Source organism: Anopheles bellator, chromosome 1, assembly GCF_943735745.2.
Source record: "Anopheles bellator chromosome 1, idAnoBellAS_SP24_06.2, whole genome shotgun sequence".
Taxonomy (NCBI): Eukaryota; Metazoa; Arthropoda; class Insecta; order Diptera; family Culicidae; genus Anopheles; species Anopheles bellator.
The window spans coordinates 48,801,018-48,823,659 of NC_071285.1; the positions used below are offsets into that span (position 1 = coordinate 48,801,018).

General features: G+C 47.3%; 4 protein-coding genes across 4 annotated transcripts; 1 reads left to right on the forward strand and 3 right to left on the reverse strand.

The window, feature by feature from the left end:
- Positions 1-124: 124 nt before the first annotated feature.
- Positions 125-1,555, reverse strand: LOC131216198 (ribosome biogenesis regulatory protein homolog). Its single transcript, XM_058210622.1, has 4 exons — positions 1,368-1,555; positions 803-1,289; positions 469-725; positions 125-393 (listed from the first exon to the last, which is right to left on the reverse strand). The coding sequence occupies exons 1-4, from the start codon at positions 1,514-1,516 to the stop codon at positions 237-239; spliced, it is 1,050 nt and encodes a 349-aa protein (XP_058066605.1). The 5' UTR covers positions 1,517-1,555; the 3' UTR covers positions 125-236.
- Positions 1,556-1,860: 305 nt separating this feature from the next.
- On the reverse strand, positions 1,861-9,948 carry LOC131205643 (akirin). Its single transcript, XM_058197832.1, has 5 exons — positions 9,824-9,948; positions 7,283-7,753; positions 6,093-6,292; positions 5,575-5,731; positions 1,861-5,470 (listed from the first exon to the last, which is right to left on the reverse strand). The coding sequence occupies exons 2-5, from the start codon at positions 7,512-7,514 to the stop codon at positions 5,460-5,462; spliced, it is 600 nt and encodes a 199-aa protein (XP_058053815.1). The 5' UTR covers positions 7,515-7,753; positions 9,824-9,948; the 3' UTR covers positions 1,861-5,459.
- A 673-nt stretch (positions 9,949-10,621) lies between these two features.
- LOC131216674 (chromatin modification-related protein MEAF6-like) lies at positions 10,622-11,757 on the forward strand. Its single transcript, XM_058211227.1, has 3 exons — positions 10,622-10,776; positions 10,909-11,112; positions 11,191-11,757. Exons 1-3 carry the CDS (start codon positions 10,699-10,701, stop codon positions 11,635-11,637), a joined length of 729 nt encoding a protein of 242 aa, XP_058067210.1. The 5' UTR covers positions 10,622-10,698; the 3' UTR covers positions 11,638-11,757.
- A 379-nt stretch (positions 11,758-12,136) lies between these two features.
- On the reverse strand, positions 12,137-22,573 carry LOC131215772 (uncharacterized). Its single transcript, XM_058210168.1, has 6 exons — positions 22,022-22,573; positions 14,344-17,556; positions 14,044-14,269; positions 13,612-13,932; positions 13,338-13,518; positions 12,137-13,263 (listed from the first exon to the last, which is right to left on the reverse strand). The coding sequence occupies exons 1-6, from the start codon at positions 22,571-22,573 to the stop codon at positions 12,435-12,437; spliced, it is 5,322 nt and encodes a 1,773-aa protein (XP_058066151.1). The 3' UTR covers positions 12,137-12,434.
- Positions 22,574-22,642: the final 69 nt, after the last annotated feature.

Consider the following 22,642-nt stretch of genomic DNA (forward strand, 5'->3'; position numbering starts at 1 on the left):
TCGGTTTATTGCGCGGCCTCGAAAGATTCGTTTGAAATGGCGTCAATTTTTTTCGGACATAAATAAGCAACGGTGTTTGTACGTGCACGTCAAATATCGAAACGATCTCATTAGCCTGCGGTCATGCAAATGTATGTGCATTAGTAAATGTACGTGTGTATTTCAATCGTAAACATAGGGATGGTGTTTTTTCTTTCTCTAACTTGGCCAAAAGCGTTGGTTAGAGCCACGTTGCTCTAGCGGCGTTTACGGCCCGAGGACTTCTTACCCTGAGCACGCTTACCCTGACCACCCTTGGGCTTTTTCCGGCTAAAAGTTTTCGATTTTTTGCCTCCCTTCTTTTTCTTCCTCCGTTCACCGTCTTCGCCGTCATCGTTTTCGGCGGCTTCCCGTCTGAAAAATAGAACCAGACTTAAATTCCGCAAACCCTTTTGCATCGCCCCACCATCACACCAACACGATACGTACTCTGCGCGCGCTTCTGCTTTCTGCAGCGAAATCGCCCGGTCAATGTCGATCTTCGGCATTTTGTTCAGAACCTTGTTCACTATCTCAATGTTGCGCCGCTTTTCACCGATCAGGGTCGATGGCTTTTTCTTGCGCTTTTCGCCTGGAATTAGCTCTTTCACGCCGATACCGCGTGCTTGCTTCTCGTTCGGTAGGGACTCCTGGAAGACACCGACGGATGCGGTCGAAGCTTTCACCACATTCGACACCGTTATGAGCTACAAAAAAAGGTTTTAAAGTTAGCGAGTGAATCTGACCAGAAATGTTTCAGTGACCAGCGTTTCAAAAGTGTTACCTGTTTAGCTGAGGCGGAATCAGGACCAACGAAGCCTGTTCGAGCCACATTGACCTTCTTTGCACGGGCAATATTTTTCATTCGCGCCACCTCGTTCTTAGCCACGCGCTCGATGCGCAGGTCGCGCTTCTCTTTGAACATATCACGATTTGGATCATTCTGTGGAACCTCCAGCACCCAGTCTCGCTCCTTTTCTGCTTTGTAGCGCTGGTAACCGTACGTTGGCACCCATTTCTCCAGCACGTCATCGTACACCTTCTTATCACGAGTTCTTTTCTTTATACCCTTTGCTTTGGCAAACTCCTGCCACTTGGTCAGCGGTTTCGGGACCGGTAGTTTGCGTGCACGAGGTAGCACAGCTCGCGGGGCCGGTAGTTTCGCCACGATGGACTCATCGACGCGGTCCGTTGGCAGCTCCCAGATGCTGTTGATCAGCAGCTGTACGTTGTCGCGTGTTATGTCCAAGACGTATTTCTCGCGGTCGGCTCTGCGGAAATTAAGTGGCAAAAAAGATCACAAACTGGTCGCCATGGCGATGATGGGGAGCGAAAAAACAAACACTAACTTGAGCAGTGCGTCGTCGAAGTAGTTCGGATCGCTGACCAACATGTGTCCCACGTCGACCGTTGGTTCCAGTGGCTTCTCTACCGTGATGGGTTTGTATTTTTGCAGATCCTTCTGCTGTTTATCCAACACCTCTTTCACGATATCCATGGCGCCGAACGAAGATCTACTGAACCAGTCCTTCGCCGCGATCCGTAAACACGTTTTCTCGTCAATGCCTCGCGGTAGCCAGCATTTTTTGACAATCCTAGGGGCTGTCATTCCAAACTGTCAAGCGAGCGGCTGACAGCATTTACAATTAACCGAACTCACAGCATGGACTGCTCATTTGAAACCAATTTCGTTCGTTCGATTCCATCCCAGGAAATCGAAAAGAAAAATTGCAACAGTTTGAGGCTTACACTAAGTCACTAAGTGTTGTCATCAGGCATCACAAAACATAAAAAAATAAAACAAGTGCAAAATGTACCAATCACTTCATTTCGCGATGTCTCTTAGCAAATCAGTTTCCCTTTTGTCTGTTTACTTGTGGTGTGTTTCTTTTTGTGGCTTGTTTTAGCTTATATGTATATATTATTATAGTCGCTGCGAATAGTGGCCGCTCTAGCACAGCATGAGCGATTCGTTCCGCTTGTCTCACTTACTACCCTACAACACGGCATTAGTCCCTAGAAGTGTTACGTTACGCGTTCTTATTCTACTGCTTCTTTCTTGCACTACACGCTTGTCGCTAGCAGTTTTGTGTGTAAATGTTGTTTTCAGCCGTTTCTTTTGTTTAAGTTTCGGTTTTTATTGACTGTGGAGAACTAACAGTGCGACAGAAACAGGCAATTGATTCCGTTGCAAGGTTGTGTGTCTATTATGTTTCAAAAACACTTCCGGTCTGTGTTCGCTCGCGAGAAATTAACTCTCCCAGTGCCTGGAAGCGTCGTATGTGGCCAATATGATACCTATGATACTTGTGCTTGCACACGCGTCGGTGCGGAATAGTCACCGATTGAGGAGATCGTCTTATTGCCCAGTTTGCGGCATGATTGCATTTCTGTTTGTTGCATTTGCGCTTCGTGATTTCTTGTCATTTTAGAAGGCTTGGAAAACGTTTCAATTAATTAATGCACCGGATAAGCTTTAGTGGAAATATAAAAAAAGGATCAAAAAACCCACCACCAATTAGGAAAAGTGCAAACAGGAAAGCATACGCTCTGGGGGGCGTCGGTTGTACGGGTTGTAGTATACTACTAATTATGGCAACGCTAGAGCAACACTAAGAGCTTATTACGTCTTTGTTATGCTACATCTTTGATATATCTTTTACCAGGCTTGCGGCGCTTCTTCTCAAATGTACATCATTTTACTTTTATACCATCTCTTCTCAGTCCCAATGCTGATCCATTCCTACTACTTCTCTATTGTTTGTTTAGTGGTGTTTTTCACGATTCTCTTCCAACTTTCGCATCGCAAACCATTCGTATAATAACATGTAAGAAACAAGCATTCCTTTGATTCCAAAACCGAAAAGTTTCAAGTAGAAAAGGATACTCCTATTTCAACGAATTATTTGTTTTTGCAATTATGAAAATGAGTTCAAGAGATTCAGCTAACACGAACGTGTGGAATGAAAGTATCGTATCGTTAGCTTGCCAATGGAGCACGAGGATCCATTTCCTAGAAACTTATAATGCACGTGCGGATGTGATCCCTGGCTGTAGTAGGTGTTTGCTGTAATAGTATTTAGATAGTATAGCATATAGTTTCGACTGTTTTCCGTATATTTGTTATGGTTTGTTAGAAGAGATTTGTAACTGTTACTATTATTTGCGTTTTTATATTTCAAATTCCCTATTCTGCATCCATTGCTCCTGTCATTGTCTTCTTCCCTTGCCTATTGCGCCTAAGGATCGATCATTAGGCAGTTCCTTGGGGGCACTCACGGCTACCGAACGTCCGTCGTTTCTTCAGGCCTTGTTGAGTTCAATTTTCAGACAGATAGCTTCCCGACGAAGCAACTATTCTGCGTTTTCGTACCGTTTTCATATAAAACATATATATTTGTGTATATAAACGACACACCGATTATCCCGGTCAATGCTGCCGCATCAATGTGCCAGCAGTGCATGCGGTCTGATTTATTCATGATTGTGTGCCTTTTTGTGTCGAATTTGGTTCTGCAATTCCCGGCGCATCAGAGGGCAGGAAACAGAAATGCAGAAAATTGAATATTCACAAAACACTGAAGCGTGTGTAATTCTCTTGTTTGCTAAACTGCTCGGAATATCGGGTAACAGCGATCACTAGCTATCGGTTTTTTAGTTCAATTTGTTTTCAGTAAATGTCTCTCCATAGGTCCGCCCTCCGTAGGATCTTTTCGAACTCTTCTGTAATGCATACTATATGTGCACAGCAAAAGGGTCACTTTTGAAAATGTATAACGTTTCCTCCATGTTAAATGGAAGTGAGATTTTCAAAATAGTTTATTTTTCCTTACGTCTATGTTCGAAAAGCCCATAGTTCAGTAATTACCAAAAAACTGGATAAAAGCCATGGAAATTATGTTTGCTGTTGGTTAATGTTCAAAAGCAATTTCATTTTGGTCAACCGGTTTCCAATAATGCTATATCTTACTCTTGGATGAACACATTATTTTCGCAAATACCGAATATTACACCCCATTTGCTACTGTGCACATATAATCGGCGATAACATTGAGGGAACGGTTTGTTCGTCGAAAGGAACACACATCTTCTCCACCGTTCGAGGCAAGGGAATATTTATTTCTTCGCCAAGAATGCCTGTGGTACTGTATTCCCTTATAATCGTCCTCTCTTGATCGATTCCTCGCGAGACACGATCCTTATCATCAGTATGTATTGCCCTAAGTTTACAAAGTAACTTATTTTTTAATTACGTCTCACCTCTAGTGTTGTTCCAGCACAAAAGAACAAACCGATTTATTATCTTATACTTTTACAGTTTTGCCACACGAGCTTGTAAATTATAGGTATACACACCTGACGCGACATACCGACAACTCGATACAATTTTTTCACATCTATAAGTGACAAAAAAAACTCGAAACAAGTTGTAGAGAAATTAAGTGAAAGAATGACCGATATCGATCATGAAAAAGGCCCCTCACGAGCAAACAAAAAGTGAGAAGTGCTTGCGTTGAAATTCAATCTACCAAAAGCCATCTCCGAAGTTGCAACGAATGTCTAGAGCAGAATTTGAGTTCGCTTCTGTATTAGGAAAGCAAAGGATCGAAATAGAAACAAATTATGCATGTGATGATTTAAAAAAACAACAAACTAATCCTAATATTATTGCCGCAAAACAATGAAACAACAGAAGAACACTTTCGAGTTGGGTGATCTCATTCCAAGAAAGATCAACCAATCAACCAATGCCAAATCAATTTGGAAAGGTATGTTTGTGTACCGAAGTTACGAAATCTGCAACCGAACAAAACACTACGCTCTTTCGCAAATCAATGACAAAAATTCAAATCCTTTGCCAAAACAAAGCGTATCTCTTTCGAATGCATTAATTAAATTTAGAACACGAAGATCATTCGCGCGAACTGTTGGGTGTTTAGATTGCCCCTTATGTTTGATGTTTTTTCTATAACAGTAAATTTAAAGGAAATAGAAGTGAACGTAATGCTAACGAAAATTTTCGGAGACGTCGGTGCAGCTGCGGTAGTGTACTCGTGTTTCGAAGTGGAGAAAGAAGAACAAGGAAAACGCTTATAATTAATGTTTTCGGCCAATCCACAAACGGGAGGCAGCCCCATGTTGCTGTGTGCGGCTGCTGTAGCAGGGTTTCAGTGGAAACAAGATGTCCGATTTTTTCTATCGATTGATTGATTCGTGGCTTTTTGGCTGTGAGTTGCTGCTTTTACGGTTTGCTATTTCTGCCGCTGGTGTTTGCTTCTTAAATTAGCTTCTTGTAGTATGTATTCCTGTCTGCATCTCTCTGGTTTTCTTTTATCATTTTTTTAAACCTTTTAAATTATTATTTCATCCCAATTTGCTTGCTCTCGTTTCCTTCGAACGCTTCACACCTGTTTTCTTCATGCTGGCGTAAGATTCCCTGATTAGGAGAGGTCTGAAAGGAAAGTAAAAGAAAAGGAGTCACCAATATGTAGAGAATTTAGCCAAGCACAAAATACTTTCTCCACTTGCTGGTATGTATTCTACTGAAATACTCACAACTTGGCGCTGCTTCGTACCGTCTCTGTATTTGGTCATATGTGAATTTCACAAATGCATCATATTGTTCGGCTAGTTTCGTGGTCAGCACGGTATCGTATTTTTCCGTCAAGGCATCCTCTTGCTCTTTCAACATACGCTCACATATCATTTGTACCTAGAAGAGTGTGGATAGAAAATAGGATAAAAACCCCAATTATTTTCTCTTGTAGCAGATGTCCTGTTCGAAGGAAAACTAAAACCTCTAAACCGATCAGCGTCGGCAGAAGATGCGATTAACTGTCAAAGATTACACATAAGAAACGGCCAACGAAAGAGAACCGGAGCGAATCTCTTCGGACTGACAATAACCGTTTCTCTGCCTCTCTGTAGTCTGTCGTATAAGTTAGTCATAAAAAATATCATGCTGGTACAATAAATAAGGTGCACCAGGTGCAGCGCATCAAGAAGGACCTAGGTTTCTTGAAAAGTAGCGATCATTATCGACCCGAGTTCGATCACAGGACTCAAAATCTTACCTGCTTGAATGTGAATAGGGCTTTCTCCGGGTTTTTCACCATGCTCGGTGGGCTGTCGGGCCGGCGGGGACTATCAGGACCCATTTCTGAGCCACTGGATTCTGAATCTTGCATGCGTTCGACGTTGTGGTTGTTGAAAATAAGTTGCTTCCTGCGGTGCAGTCTTTTGATTTCTTCAGTAATGTTTTGTGCCATTTTTTCTGGGAAAAAGAAAATGAGAATATCAGCGTTGTACAATCAAACGGCACAATGATTTGGGCACGTATTTCGAATGATGTTTCGATAAACAGTTGTTTAAATTTTTTCTTTTTCTATCACAAATGTCTCCTGAGGACATAAAACTTCGATGCTCCACTTGTTCATACGCTTTCAAATAAGCAAACATCGTATTGCATCACATTATATTGTGAGAGTGGAGCTATTTTCACCATTTTACATGAGAAACCCGTTGGGAGCGTTTTACTAGAAAGTAGGAATATATTAAGAAAGAAATAATTAAAGAAAAAGACATGTTTGCATGACACTGCGTTACTCTGCACATGGATGAATTCGAGCATGGCTGAGAAAAATCTTGATACTGCTCTTCGATTCTTCAACATCACAGACAGCATATTAAAGGACTACAGGATCTGGGTTCGGAGTGCTATGTAACGCCTTACGTGAACGTACTACGCTCACAAACACTAGTCAGTCGCTGAACGGCCGTTTGTATCGTATTGATGCGCAGACAGTGGGACGCAGAGCAAGGACACTATACGGTGATGCTAGACGTCGGAGGGGCTTTTCTCTCAGCATTTAAAGCTGCGAGCAGGAACTCAATAGCTCTACTCGCCTATCGTGTGCTTACAATTTTCAGACGCTCTATCGACGTTGCACAGTTTCTCTTTAAGTTTGCTGAAGGCAACGGTAACCAATATTTCAAGCCATGCTAACAGCAAAAGGATAGACTAGAGCAACGTTTCTTCCACAGTCCTTTGTAACATGATCAAATCTTGGTGTTATTAATGTACGACTGTATTTGAGCAATAGTATGCAATATTTTCTCACATATTTAAAACGTTTTAGCCCACTTTATTTAAGCCCCATTTCTTGATATTGGGACGTGGGGTATTTTCATTCGGAAGGCCTTCATTGCAGTCGGCTTTGCATTGCACATTTAAATAATGGAAGCCAAATATGTAGTTTCTTACCTGGAGTCAACTTTGAACAGGTGGCTTCGGCAAAGGGCGATGGTTTCGGTTCCATGGCGCGGCGGGAGGCCGCTGCTGCCACAGCCGATGCGGACGATGATGAGGGTGATGAGGACGCCGACGGGCTCTGGCTTTGGCTGGGACTACCGAACGGATGGCACCGCCGGCGCTTTGTTGGGCGTTGGTTTAAGCTTTCCCAGTCGAGCGAACGCTTCAATGTGGCGCACGCCATGATTGACTCCTGTAGCGTTAATTAGCGGTGCTGGTGGTTTGTGTCGGGCTGGTCCGTTGACAGGATTCTCGAGGCAACGACTGGCACAAGCACTTTCAGACTTTCAAACTCACAAAACGCAGCACACTTGTTAGGCGAATGCGGTTTTATTCAGAGTGAACTTCGATGAAAATGGTTTGCTACTAGCGCAACTCTCAAAAGTGGGCAGATATTCGAGTGTCGAGATCAATCATAGTAACCTGGGAATTTTTGTAAGAAAAACAGGAAATGCGTCATTGGTAAGGGGGGGCAAGAAAACCAGAAATCGAGTTTTTCTAATATTCGGACATGACAACGGGAAAAGTACGGACATAAACCTATACATTTTTAAACTAATGCACTACTATTTCGCACGTCACCCTATCACACAGTGTTCATCAACGTAGCAACTGTCCGCAAACGCCCATGGGGTACAAGCAAAAAAATCTTCCCATAAGCTGCTGCACTGAGGAAATGACGTGGTATGTTTTACACCGTAAGCCGTAGCAGAAATGACCGCACAAAATACCAAACGTGGCTGCTGAAAGTCGTTTCACAGTTTTTCCGACACCCTTTCGTTGCAAAGAGCGCTGCCCTGCATACTCTGCGAGGTGGCACAACCCCAGCAAAGCGATAAACCAATTTTAATGTCCTTCGGCCACCAACGGGCACCACTGCGGCACTCACACCACAAGTCTCAAGCGCACATCTCTGTTCCGAGCTTCACACCGGACCACCAGAACACGGGAAAGGCTTGCTCGCTTGCTCCTTGACGACTGGCTCTTCTCCGTAGTTTGCTTGCGCACTGCTGGCATGCACGTACATACATACACATAAGGCAACACTCTTCCTGCGCTGATGGTAGTTTAAGAACACACGGTCACGGAGCATTAAAGCTATCTACGCCATTTCCTTTTTTCCTTTTCCGTTCACCTCGGTTTCTGGCTAACGAACGACCGAACGAACGGACCTTCACACTCGGGCCTTTTGCACCGATAGAAGGACTATGCGAAGCACACAAAGTGTTGGTTAATTTATAGGGACAACGTTCTCACGGCATTTCCTCCGTATGTTGCATTGAATTGACTTTTGGGCTTTAACTCGATGCTAGCATACAGCGCTTTTCCTACGGTATACGACCATTTTCGTTTTATTGTGAGAACATTTCACGGGCCCACAGGGAAAATGGTAATACTTCTCGCGTGAGCAACGAGTTTGAACGAATGGCTTTAATTGCGGTGAGCCTATTCTCCCGAAACTGCGATACGAAAAAGCAACGAAACTTTTCGACTCCCACCGAGCAGCGAATAGCGTGAATGGCCTGCGTACGCGTATCTCCGCTTCTGTGTGCATCCGTTGGTCACGGAATCGGGCTACAGTCACGGGCAAGCACGGGACGTCGCATCACACTATCCGTTGGCTCACTAGATGGGAGCAAGTGTGTATTTGGGGATAGACACGCATTTCTTTCCTACGACTCATGCCGTTCTCTTCGTCGGCTCGCCCGACAGACGGTTGTAACACCACTACCAACGCTTGCACTTGTGCACTCACACGCGCGCATACATTGTCTGGCAAGCCAAAAAGGAAACGCAACGAGCAACGAAGAGGCCGCCGTCATCATCTTACAAGGCTATTCTTCCCGTTTTCACATTCGGTCTCCGGGCGGACGGGCTGCACTAATCGATGACTTTTTCTACCGAAATTAGCACTGGGCTGTGCGTCTAGACGATTCCTTCCTCGCGTCTGCCATTAGCACAACTAGTTGAGTGCACAAAATGAGGTTTCCCCCCGCGTTTCATACAATTTGCAGCTGACCTGCTGGTTGACTGGGCACTTCTGGCAGCAAACTGAAACGTAGCAAGCCGTTGGTTGCTGAGGGGCGACGACACAACTGACGACTGCTGTTGCATGCTAGGCTACACACACTACGCTCGCACAGGGGCACGGACGCAATGGTAACACACAATACACGCTATCGCGTACGCACGCACTCCCGTGCAGGCACAACCGAACACACAACATTCTCATGTCGTCATCATCATCGAGCGGGGAGCTCCCCCGTTGAGTCGAAGAAAGAAAATGAAACCCGCCCTGTGTCCCGTGGCTGTGCGCTGGCGAAAACCTTATTTTAACGCTGCTTCCGGAGGGGCTCGTAGTTTTTTGTTTCAGTGTAAAACCGGATGAGCGCACGTCCAATTTGCTGTTCCACACCCTTCGCGAGAATGCGCTGCGTCACTGGGCACCGAAGTTTTACTTATGGCCAAGAAAATAAGACGAACAAAACTCACGCCACTTGGTTAAAACCTCAGCTAGAGATGGAATATCGCTAAAAATGCGTCGCAAGATACATTTTACCGTGCCCCTCGTTCGTGAATATGCCAGAAAATATGGCCGATGGTTGCGACCTGTTCTCTCACCAGCGAATTGAAAAGAAATGAGGCAAACACAGCCCACACCGTCAGAGGTGTAATGGCGACCGCACCAACACCAAAACTTCGCACCGCAGCACAGCGGAAACTTCGTTACTTCGTTACCGTGCTCAAAATTTAGCCCGAAAACACCATTTAACCTTAGCAGCGTAGCGAGATGATGAAAATCACACTCACGCACTTAATTAACCTTCCGCAGGGTAAACCCTAGCTCATTAGGAATCAAATCCGATGGCTTCTTGCTGTGGTTGCTGCGGAGCCCACTTTTGCTATTGTTCGTCACGGAACACAACAATCGCAGCTCAGCACTTTGCTGGACACAACAATTGGCGATACAAACCTACGCTCAAAAACTCGAATAATGCGTCCGTAAAGAAGAAAAAAGAAGGACTCACATTATCACAACATTTACGGACACTTTCTCACTTTTGCGGACCTTCTCGCACTTTGTCCAAACGTTCCCGAACTTCGCGATTCCCGAACCTCGGGAAACTTCAGCAAGTCAGTGTTGCCAGTGTTGGTTGCGTTCGTTTCAACCAATATTGTATAGGCACCTTTGAATGCAACCTTGTGTAGGAACCTTGGGATTGGGCGGCAATTTTACCAGCAATTGTCAAAGTTTGAGAGAATTTGTTGTTTTGACGGACGCAAATACAAGCATTTTTATCATCCGGCAGAAATATCCAGTATATCCTGATCCAGATATTGCGCTGAAGCAACGAAATAGAACCACCATGTCGACGAAATCATCCAACAGCGTCGACAGCCGCACCGAGCTCGCCGATTTAGTCAAACGGAAGGCCGAAATCTCGGTAGGGGATCCTGGCGACGCTGCTTGCCGCTGCCCGTTTGAAACGTTTGTTTACAAACGATGGGATGCTTTGAACGCCGTGTCCGTCTGTGGATTTTAATGCCGTTACTTTCTCGTCCTTCGGTATCGGTAGGAAACGCTGGCCAATCTGGAGCGACAAATCTATGCCTTTGAAGGATCATATCTGGAGGATACTCAGCTGTACGGAAACATTATTCGCGGCTGGGATCGCTACCTGACGACCAACAAAACCACCAATTCCAAGGCGGATAAACGTAACCGGAAGTTCAAGGAGGCAGAGCGACTGTTTTCGAAATCATCCATCACCTCCATGGCGGTGTGTCTGCGGGAGTAGTGCTGGAGCAAACGAGTCGTTTGCAGAGAACTAAGTTTGCCTTGTCTTTTGTTTTTGTAGGCTGTCAGCGGTTTGGTGGACACGAGTGACCCGAAGCACGAGCGCAACTCGGAATCGGACTCAATGTCGAACGATGACTCGAGCGACAATCAGATTAGCGCCCCGCTAACGGTTGCGAACCACTCCTCTGCTTCCACACCCGCCACCGCAGGCCACCTTACCGCTAGCCACGATGGGGCGCTGAAAAACTCTGTCAGCAAAACACTCGCCAGCCAGTCGAAAACCAAGGAATCGAGCTCGTCTGCTTCCAGCTTCCTCAATCGATCCACTACACCGACCAAGGAAAGCAGCAACGGAAGCGGTAGCGGCAGTTTAGTAAAGGACTCGCCTAACGTGAACAGCGCCAGCAATAGTAACTCGACGCCGAGCAATACCGCGAAGCATAAAGCGAGTAGCATCGGTTCTATGAAGAAGGGCAGTTCAAATAAAAAAGTTAGGCATCGTTAACGAATCTACTGAGAGGATGGACCTCTGATGTGTACCTTCACCTCACCGGGCGCAAGTACTTGGCCGGTCGGTTGTAAAGGCTTGCGATTTTAAGATCATTAAACGTAATGTATATGTGTATTTCACTATTCGTCATAGTTAATAAATAATACCGTCTCAATGCTGAATACGTTCGTTTCCTTGTCAATGCGATGTTTTGAAAACGGAATGTAAAGTAAGCGTCTCATAAGGTTCATACGGCGATGATTGGAAAATAAATTTTACATTACCTCACTGAAATTGTATAATAATTCTTAATTCTTAGTTGAGGCAACTTATCGAGCCTGAAAACTCAACTCACTCACTCGCCAAATTAAGATATACTCCTGCTAAAATTTAAAAAACACCCAATGTTTAGTCACTATTGCTGCTGGAAGCAAGGTTTATTTAACGCAGACAAACTATTCTTTTTATTCGTATGCTTTTGATTGATTTCAACTGTACAATTCTCGATGCTTATTTGACTGATTACAATCATCCGCATTTTTTTACGTATCCGTTCCTCACTGCTGAGGTAACAATGAAAATATGTTTTTGTTCGTTCTGAACATTGCTTGTTTCTCGCATTTTATTTATACAATATAATTTATAAAAGAAATAATGAAAGAGCGACTTCCTGTCACTGGCGTTTCACTCTTTCTTTAATTGTTGTTAATTCTTAAATAAAAATAAAAATTGATCTAATACGAAGATGATTTACTTCCTCTCTACGGGGGACAAAAGGCCTGACAGCCCTTCTCATGCGGACTCTTCAATGCCTAGAGTTGTACGAACTTACTCGTCACTAACTGGCGCAGGTGAATGATGCGGTTGTAGATCTTGATCGCCGGACCAACCTTGAAGCCCATGTACTGCATCAGATCGTTCTGCGTAAAGCTGAGGAACGACTTACCGTTGATCTCCTGGAGCCGCATCTTCATCGCACACTCGGTACAACCAGGCAGCTTCTCGATGTATCGTGCTGTTTCGTCGACCGTCCAGTGGAGTGGATTTTTTTGCGACTCGCCGTTGTGGTCGGTACACTGGTCGAGGAAGCGTGAATGCTTCTTCCATATTTCGTAAGCTTGCAGCAACCTCGGACCGTAGCCGTCAATTACGGGAAGCGCTATTTGCAGGGGATCGTATTTGTTTGGTTTTGCCTCAGACGCTTGTTGCTGTTGGTGCTGGCGTTGTACTGAAGAACTAAGACGGCTGGTGACGGGAGTTTCCGTAGAACATACCATTGCTGAAGCAGCATTCTTTTTTAGAAGACTTCTCTTCGATTCCATTGGACCGCGATTTGTATGTGCCAGTGATAATGTTGTTGAAGATGGTGTTATTATTGGTTCGGCGGACGAAAATTCGTTCTCGTCTTCTTTTGGTTCGATTTTGATTCGCTTTACGGGCTGCTCTGCTATTTTTTGTTCGTCTGGAACCGCGTCTTCAACATCACCCACCATCGGTGACGGCCGTGATGACGATACTCTTTTAAAAGTTGTGTTGATGTTGATGGGTTTGAATTTGTTCGATTCACTTCGGGTTCCACCAGTGGACGACTGTATCTCGGGTTTGACCGAAACGCCTTTATGGATAAATTTTTGTACTTCACTGGAGAAAGAATAAAAATATAAGAAATAAGATCATGTCATAAAAGGCACCGAATGCCGCATTTTTCCACTTACTCGTTGTTTATGCGCAACTTCTTACGCCCCTCGTTGGTCCAGTTGCTCATTCTGTACGGACACTCCAGAGAAGAATCGTGTACCAATTTGCGGGGAAATTTGGAGTTCCCTTTTCCCTGACAAAATCCAATACTGCACGAACTAGCCCCATTCGGTGTGACGCGTTGTTGAACGTTGTAGTCTGGCGAAGAAAATGAGTGAATAGTAATGAGTGTCTGAAAAATATCTCGCCCATTTCGCGGCGTCGTTAAAACGAAGCCGCTTCAACACTTACTTGGAGGTGGTTCCAAAGGATGATTCGTCCAAGAGCACCAGTTGACGGGGTGGATGTTGGGACTGTCATCCTCGATCCAAAAAGCATATGTAATAGGCCACCCGTCGAAGCACACCTTAATCTCAAAGCCATCGATGGCGATAACTGTTGCAGGTCGTATCAATCTTTCCTGCGCACGATCTACAACCTCTAGGCGATGGCCTACCTTAAAGCCGATCGGTTTCCGAGTTTTGAACAGATGACGGCTGGCTGGCAGATTCACTTTCGCTTGACTTCCTTTCAGCCGCAAGTACCGACCCCATTCAAATTGACGACAAAAATCTGTGCAAGGAAGAAAAAAAAAGTTACACACAAATTTAGAGAACCTAATACGTGAAAGGAAACTCTCTTTTCAGTGCGAAAAACGCGCGAAAGGGCGCACCATGGCCTTACCTGGTGGGGGCGTAATCTTCTCGTTGTTCTCCCGATGCCAGCATACGGGATGGATGTATGGCGATGTTATGTTCACCCAGTAATCGTACCGCTCGTCCCATCCATCGAAGTGAACCAGGATGCGATTATTGATTATGTCGGTAACCGTCGCCACACACACCTTGCCCGACTTACGCAGATCATCTGCTTCGAGTGACATTCCGACTGCGAACTGATTTTTTATTGGCTTTTGGGAAGATATGGCAGGGCAGAGTTAACAATCAGTTGATGGGTTAATGCTGTAGAGAATAAGAACCTTACCTTCTCAGTCAGATGCCGGAACCACTCTTTCTTCGGAACGATCCCTTTCGTCGAGCGAAGATAGTCTTTCCAGTGGAACGATGCGCTCTTTATACCGTAGGGTGGCTGAAGTGGGCGTTCGGTAGTTCGGCACCAATCGGGCGGAAAGATGTCCACCGAATCGGCGTTAACCCAGAAATCATAATCCTCCGTATAGCCATCGAAGTGTAACTTCATCCGATAGCCACGCACCGTCTTAACGGAGCACACGCAGAACAAAGAATTGTTTTCTGGATCAATCGCCTCCAACTTCATGCCCTGTACGAACGGATTGACGATGCGCGTGGTGGACGCCGTAATATCGTCCGGTAGTGGCGCCCGCTGTCCAACAAACAATTGTACGGGTGCCGCTTCACCTCCCTTAACCTCCGTTAGGTACTTTTCCCAGTTAAATTCGGCCGTTTGCTTAACGCAGGGACCGATGCTCTTGCCACTGTTGCTGTGGCTACTGATACTACTACTGCTATCGGCAGTCGAAGGAGTAGATGGTGGGGATGGAAGCAATGAACGTTGGTTACCCTTCGGACGCTTTTGGAACACGTTCGAATTGGAGCTGAGCGAACTCATCGAGTCTTCATCGCTTGTTGTTGATGTGTTGACAACCGTAGCTGGTGTAGCCTGCGCCTTTTTATCCTGATGTGTCATCGCTCCATCTCCGCCGCCATCAGGAATCTTACACGACCCATGTTCTGCGACTCCCCCCCGGGTGCTGTAGGCGTGCGTCGAGTCTTTGATATACTTGAGTAGCACTTTGTTTTTGGTCATTTCTACACACGCTATACTGCAAAAAGTAGGTGTAACGAAATCGACTGCGTTACCCCTCGCGCGACACTGTGTACACCGGTAGTTGTATTCCGAAGCCCGCGGTGCTCCTGAAGCTGGTGGGGCTGTTCTTGACCGTTCGGACAATGGTTGCTGCAACGAGCGGTAAACATCGGTGATGCAGTGACGTTCGTAGTCTGCTGGTGCCATCGGAACCACCAGCCCAAAGTGATTGAACTCAAAGTGGAGCGTACTGTGGGCAAGATAACCGATCCCGTCGTACCACCGTAGATGATCCGAAACTGTGGTAGTATCCACATCTTCCCTGAATTCCTTATCGTCTTGAACACTGAACGACGATTCGGATGGGCTGGCGGGTTTCATGAAGCGGCCCAATTTTCCTCTACTAACTTTGCCTACTGTCGCCGATGACGTGCGTGCTCGTTTCATCGTATTCGCTTCTTGTGTTTTCTTCTCAGCCACGGGAAAATTGCGACGTCCGGTGAACAGCACGCCCGTGGTGGTAGTGCTTTCCGATGAAGTAGACACGGTCCGTTTGATTCCCGGAGCGCGATTTTCATCGCTCTTTTTCGTATGACGACCCTTTTTTCGTAACGCTCGTTTTTCCTCCGAAGCATCCGATTGGTCGATGGTTTCAAGACATCGCAACGACAAATCCGGTTGAATTGGACAGGCTTCTGGCGGAGTGGCCAGGTTGTCATCACCTACGTCGTTTGCCGTTCTGTCGTCCTGCATTCCGTCAACTGGTTCTATCACGTCCCTCTGCTTGATATCATCGTTGATAATAAACGATTTATTCCATTTTTCCTTCATAGAAATTATAACCTGTTGTTCTTTAGGATACTCTGACAATCGACGATTCATCGCGGGCCGCGGGCCAGTACAGCTGGCCGTGGTAGATGTTTGTTGTAAATCGGTTTGATGCTGCACCGAAAAGGCACGCTTCAATAGGCGTGAGCCTTTCGGATTGCCTGAAGTTCTCGGTTCTTCATCAAGGCTGACCGTGGCGGTGACCAGGGCATCTGCGACCCGTTTTTCGCCATCAAATGGAAGGTTTGTACTCGAAGGTTTGCCTGTTGTTTCCGTTACGAATAAACTATCGAGCATTTCGAAGAAAGGTTGTCGCATTTCGTTCTCATCTTTAACAACATCCGCACTGAGTGGATCCCTCATCGCCTCATCGTTGACCTCTTCAGCGGGGGCATTACCATCAACGTCTTTTTCTTCAGTTGAGTGTTGTGCATTACCATCAACGTCTTTTTCTTCAGTTGTGTGTTGTTGCACACAGTCGCCTTGAGTATTAGTGGAAACACTATTTGCCTCAACTATTCCCACGGTTCGTTCGACGATCATGGTGCCGTTGATGCTGGCACTGGTAGTAGCGCCACTATTGGAGGACATTTCTGTTTCTCGGAGAAATCTTTTCTCCGGTGGCGCAACGTTAGTCGGAACTGTCGCTTTTCTGTTAAACGGTGTCAATTTCGGTACAGGAGGAAATGGAACGCCAAAGTTAGACCGCTGTGGCGATTGCTGTAAGATGATGGGAATTCGCTGGAATCCTTTAATGTCGCCTGTTGCTTCACTAGGAGGCAGTGGAGCTAGTGGACCCTTCAACAGGCTGCTATCCACGTTTGCGGGAACGTACAGTGGCGGTACCGCAGGACTAATCGCTGCTGCCGTCGTCGCTCCCTTTGTTACCATCAGCTTGTTGACCAAGGTGTTGCTGGTAGGCTCCTGAGTGAGAACGATGGTAGGATTGCCCGTCTTTGCAGGAGTCGTCGACACCGTTGACATTGGGGGCTGTACCGGGCGGTCTTGCGCTTGCTGCGTGTTCAATGAACTGTCGCTCGGCAAAGGCACGCTGCCAGCAACGAGCGTCGCAGTACTTGCAGATCTCACCTGCGGCGCTGACGACGCTGGTGGCAACTTATCAGCGGCCGTTAGCGATTTTACCTTGATAGTGGTACCGAAGGGAAATATATGTGTTTGGATTACCGACGCAATGGAGTTAGGTGATACAGTTTGTGCTCCTCCTCCAGAGACGAACACCTCGGAACCGTCACAATGCTCTACCTTTGGGATCGCGGCAACAAGCGCGGCCGTCGGTGCGAATGTCTTATTTATCGTTTCTGCGGCCCGTTGTTTTGGTCTAGCACTACGATAAACTTTTGGCGTCGAAGCATTTGTGGTGGTAGCAGTTTGAGCAGGCGTTGGCTGCGGTGTAATTACAGGCACAAGCACCGTATTACTGATTTGTCCAGCAGCCGGTGACAGAAGCGGTGTCACGCCTAGTGCCTGTGGCTTAACAATCGTCGTTTGAGTAGTAAGCTGTGGATTTGGCAGAGACATTATGTCAGTGCTGCCGATCTGCACCCTGCATCCGGTTTCGATCTGTGGAATTGAAAAAAGAAAATGAATTAAAACGCTAGTCCATAAACCACGTGTTGTGTGCTGCACGCTCTGTTGCGGACGTTAAGAAATATTTTCCTCATATACCCATGTTTCATTGAATCCGTTCTTTGAATTTCCGCACCACGTGGCACACCATTTAGCTGGGGGGCGAGTGAGCCGCTTTCTAAATCGCCGTTTCACGATCTTGCTGAGCACCGGCGGCGGAAGGAACGTAAAATTATGTTCTCCCCGAAGCTGGTGTTTCTTATTTTACAACAAGTTAATGGAACGTAGTCGCAGCGGACAGTCACAACCGATAAGTAGCCCTTGGCTCGCTATCACTATGGTAATGACACTGTGTGTGCGCTCTCCTAAGTGGCGAAGAAATTCTCCGACAAAATCAATTGCCACCGCCACGGAGAAAAGCAGAGCGCTGAAAGTGGACGGAAACTGGCTTTAAACGACACTGGCCATGTGACACACCAGTGTGTGGCGGTCCTCTCCTCGTCCTTGTTGTTTTGCCTGCTGTCTACCTGCCGTACACACACGCGCCACGCTCGGGCTCAACACAAACACTCGGATTCAACAGACACTTGGAACGCATCGTCGATTCCTTGGCTCTGCGCGGAGGAGAAACACGCTAGCAAGTCACGATTCTGGGCATATCCCGCGTTTGTACATTACCGCACTTTCACCGAGAATCAGCCCACGCTCCCGTACTACACGTACGAATAATGCTGCGGATCCGAATCAGGGCAAAAATGGCCACAACACCGCCCGACAGTAGTAAACACACGGCGCGGTGTTGTTGATTACGACAACGACGGACGACTTTGACAATCGCATCGCGATGGAGGAAAGCGACGGGAAGAGCTTGCTGTTTCGTCGCATCGCTTGTGCCTATTTTTCAACGTTCGGCCGTTGTTGTTCTGGCGTACTGGCGCTTGTGGTGCACATTTTCGGTTGTTAATTCGATGAGAAATCGGTTGAGATGTGTTTCCACTCCATGTTGCGCAACTGTAAGGGTAGGGCGATTTTCAATTTCACTCGCTGTCGCCCCGAACTAACACGTAACGTGACGAGCACGCACTACAAATCGCAACCATATTATCTTCCGTGGAAACAACAGCAACGTGAGCCGTGATGCAAAGCACGCCTCGCTTCTTTCCCAACGAAGTAGCGGGACTTTTTCGGCGATGCTTGCTCTTCTGGCGTATCGGTTCCCGCGTTGCCTACCCAGCAGCGGCTGTGGGGAGCGAGTTTTCTTAACGCGCGGCCATGGGTACTGCGCCGCGAATCACGTTTTGTCGTTCGAGAAAGGCTCGTGTGGACTGAAAAGTGTGCTCCTCTGTCGCACCTTCCAAAGCTATGGCCGCACTTCAGCAGTCCGGTCGCGGTGTTTCCTTAGCGCCTTCAACGAGCCGTGAATTTTGTCACTGCCTCGCACTATCTACTTCAGTCCCTCTCTTTCACTCTCCATAGCACGCACGCACGGCAGCGGGTTGCGTTTGATAAGTTGCATCGGTAATCGCGCCCAGAGAGAGTGAGAGGGGTGCGGTACGATATTTTGCAGATGAGATTCGTAATCACTTCTACCGCGTGCTCAACATAAATGTAGCTGCACTCGGTGCAAAGCGAGCAAAATATTGATAACACAGGTAACTGGCGACCTCTACTTAGAGTACGGTTGCCGCCGCCGAGCATTGCACACAGATTGCGGCAAGCAACTCCTTGCACGCACCATTCGGTTGGCATTAATAAAAATACCCTAGCGCGAACCAATACACAGCATGGCCGCCACACCACCATTGATTGAGGGCGCGTGTTGCGCTGTTGGTTTTCCTTTTTAAGCCTTTGGAACACGGGAGGTGCTGCTGCAACGGAGAATCGCACATCGGGGAAAACATGATTCCTTAATATTATTTCGTAGCAACATAATTGTGTGGTCACGGTGGGAGATATACCATAGTAGCATTCATATGTATACAAAAACAACAAACAGAAAAAACTATTGAACCTTGGTTCGATGAGGTGTGTTATTTTGAGCGAAATTTTAGCCACGTTTTATATCTTTCGCGGCCTCTTTTTCTGCGATGCAGTACATACAATCGACCTTCTACTGGCCGCTTGCCCGAAGGACGCACTCATTTTGCAGAAGCAACCGAACCGGGTTGGAAATAAGGAAATTGGACAACTAGTAGTTCTCCCGACACGCGTTTCGCACGTTTACCAGCGCCAGTAGGAACACACACCAGGGCGGTTGGTCACGGGTTTGAAAAGAACGTTGTCCGTACCTTCTGCTCGCCGTGCCGATGGAAAACGGAACCTGATTTGGCCAGCGTCGCCCACCGCGCCGCTGTTAACTTGTTACACGTTACGAGCTAGCGCTACCTACGGCCAGTCAGCCAGTCAAAGTGAACTACCATGAGAAACACACGTACGCACTGTGACGGTGGAAGCAAACACAATCATAGGCGGCCACATAACTACACTCAATCTCTCTGTCTCTCACTCTGGCGGAAGCATTTCGCGGTACCCATGGCTACATATGTTTCGCTTGCTAGTTGGCGCGGTGCTGCTCTCGGTTTGCATCGACCTTCGGATACCTTTTTGACGTTACCGAGGACGGACGCGCGATTTCAGTAATAGTCGCTTTAACAGCAACTATAAAAAACGTTTAAAAAATCGCCAACACTGCTTCCCGAATGCACCCCCTTTGAAACTGAGAAAAGCTGGCCGTCCGCGACCTAGCACACATCAGCTGGTGGGTTTTGCAAAATGAAATTGCCCTTCCTACACGTTCTCTTATCGTTCATCACAGCTGCTTTCGTGTACTGTGAGACACGATGTTCCATGCGATACTCAATAATCCTTTGCTTAACGTTTGAGGTACGGCTGTAAAATGTGATTAACCCTTGCAAATGTTTGATGCATAACGTTGGACACTGGTCGTGTTACTAACGTTGCATGCATCATAGATAAATGACGAAATCTTCGCAGCAACAGGCTTGGCTCTTGCCGCGGCTCTGTGCGTCTTCATTACGGTCAGAGATCATTTAGCTCGTTTTCTTCTTTTGTGTGCATGTTTGCACCCGGCGAGCACGCTGCAGAATGATGCACAAATAGACCCTCAAACACCCTCGGGGACACGTTTCTCCCGTTGTTTTTGTTGGGTAGGATGCGACATCGCATGCCGACAGTGCTCCATCCCGTCGTCGCCATCCCCGAAACCGGCCACCTGTGTGCCTGTCAAATGAGTTGGGGCTGCGATAGTGGCTCAGCAACGCATGATCACTGATTCTGCTGCTGAAATCGTTCTTTTCCTGCTGCGCCTCAGTGCTCCAGGGCCAGGGCGAACGTGACGCACTTTTTCTTGTCTCCACCGCACGCTGGTGGTGCTCATCCGCCGTGCCTGCGCCTAAGATAAGGAACGAGCGAGCAGTGTGTGGTGACCACTGGCTGCTTTTATTATGATTCGATCAGCTTTTCCTTTCGCCGCGCAGTCGGTCGGTTCCACTGTTGGCCTCATTCCCTGGCTCTGCTGGTTGCTGAGAATGCGCCATCGGGTAAAAAGACGTCGCTGGCAAGCAGAACGAAGCACAGTGTGGTGGATGAGGAGAATACGTACCGACGATCCTGCAACCGGGCCGATTAGCTCTGGCACCGATTGGAAGCAGATCCCTGAACCCGTCTAATCCGACCCGATCGTGGAGCCGCGCACTTTCGATTAACTTCTTTTACACACGCTGCAATTGGTACGCCAAAGGTTAGCACACGTTTTCGCGTTCACCTCGCTCGGTGCGAAGCCATCGCACACCATGTGGTGATGTGCGCTGTTCTTAATAAAATATTTTGAAGCAAACCGTAGCGTTGCAACTCGACTGCGCGAGTGACCACAGCGTTCACCTGTGAGCACTCGCTCGTCCGCTCTCTTTCACTCTGCAAGCCCTTCGAGGGTTCGCCCGTCCGCCGTCGAGTATCACTTTCGCTACACACCGCACGGCTGTCTCTTCACGAAGGACACGAGGCGTGTTTTGGTGTGTCTTCCCTGCGATTCCTTTACTGAGTCAGCATTGCGAAATGGTACAATCCTCCGGGCGTAAGGGGTGGCCATTGTTCGGTTATTGTGTGTGGTTTGCGCGATCAACTCGCACCCCTAACTTTGTGCGAGCGAGAGGGCAATGGGTAGCACCAACCGACCGCTCAATTTTTGTTGGCGCTCATGTGTCAATTGACAGGAGCACTGAAAGTCGTGTTTCGATCGAACACGCACACCACCGCACCGCGTGGCTCGTCTCTCTTGAATTGGTTTGCGCGGTCACAGTGCCACGAAAAGAAGCAAAATTGTAATAAACAGCAAATGCAAAGTTTTCTTCAGGGGGATGTCACTGCGCGATTGGGTTGCTGATGCCGGGAACAAGGTAAGCGAAGCAGTCATTGTCGCGTTGCAAAACGCAAATCTTACCTGGGATTTCAAACTGTTGTATATTCCGAGCACCGGTTGATTCCGCTGTTGTTGCTGCTCGCCCTGCACAGTAACCCCCGGCGGCAGCGGCGCTGCTAGGTCCTTACGACCTATGACAATCTGCTGCGAGAGCAGCTCCTTGATAGCAACTTCTTGCGTTTCGCCCTGGGGAGTTTTCACCGAAACCACCGTCGATTGCAATCCTCCGTGCTCCTGGCCACGGGTTATGGTGCCGCCGCCGCGGAGCGTTATTCCCGCCGTGTCACAGTTATCGATCACCTGCGACGGACGGTTCCCCGGTGTTCGGAACCATAGCGGTGGGGCGGGAGAAATTGTCACCATGGATTTCTGTGGCGTTACGACGGGCCGCACGGCAATGGTAACCGAATTCGGAGTCTCGTTTCTTGCCCCAATCGTCGATAGTTGGAGCTGCCGCTGGCCCACTGCTGGCTCTGGCGGGGGCAGCATCATGCTTGGTTCAACTGCTGCGGTCCTCGGGCTGCCAACGGGCAACGTAGAAATCGAGGGTAATGATGGTACCTTGCGTTCCATGCTGACAAAATACCAGAAAACACTGCACACGGCGAAAGGGAGGTAAACACTGATTAGTTATTTCCTGTT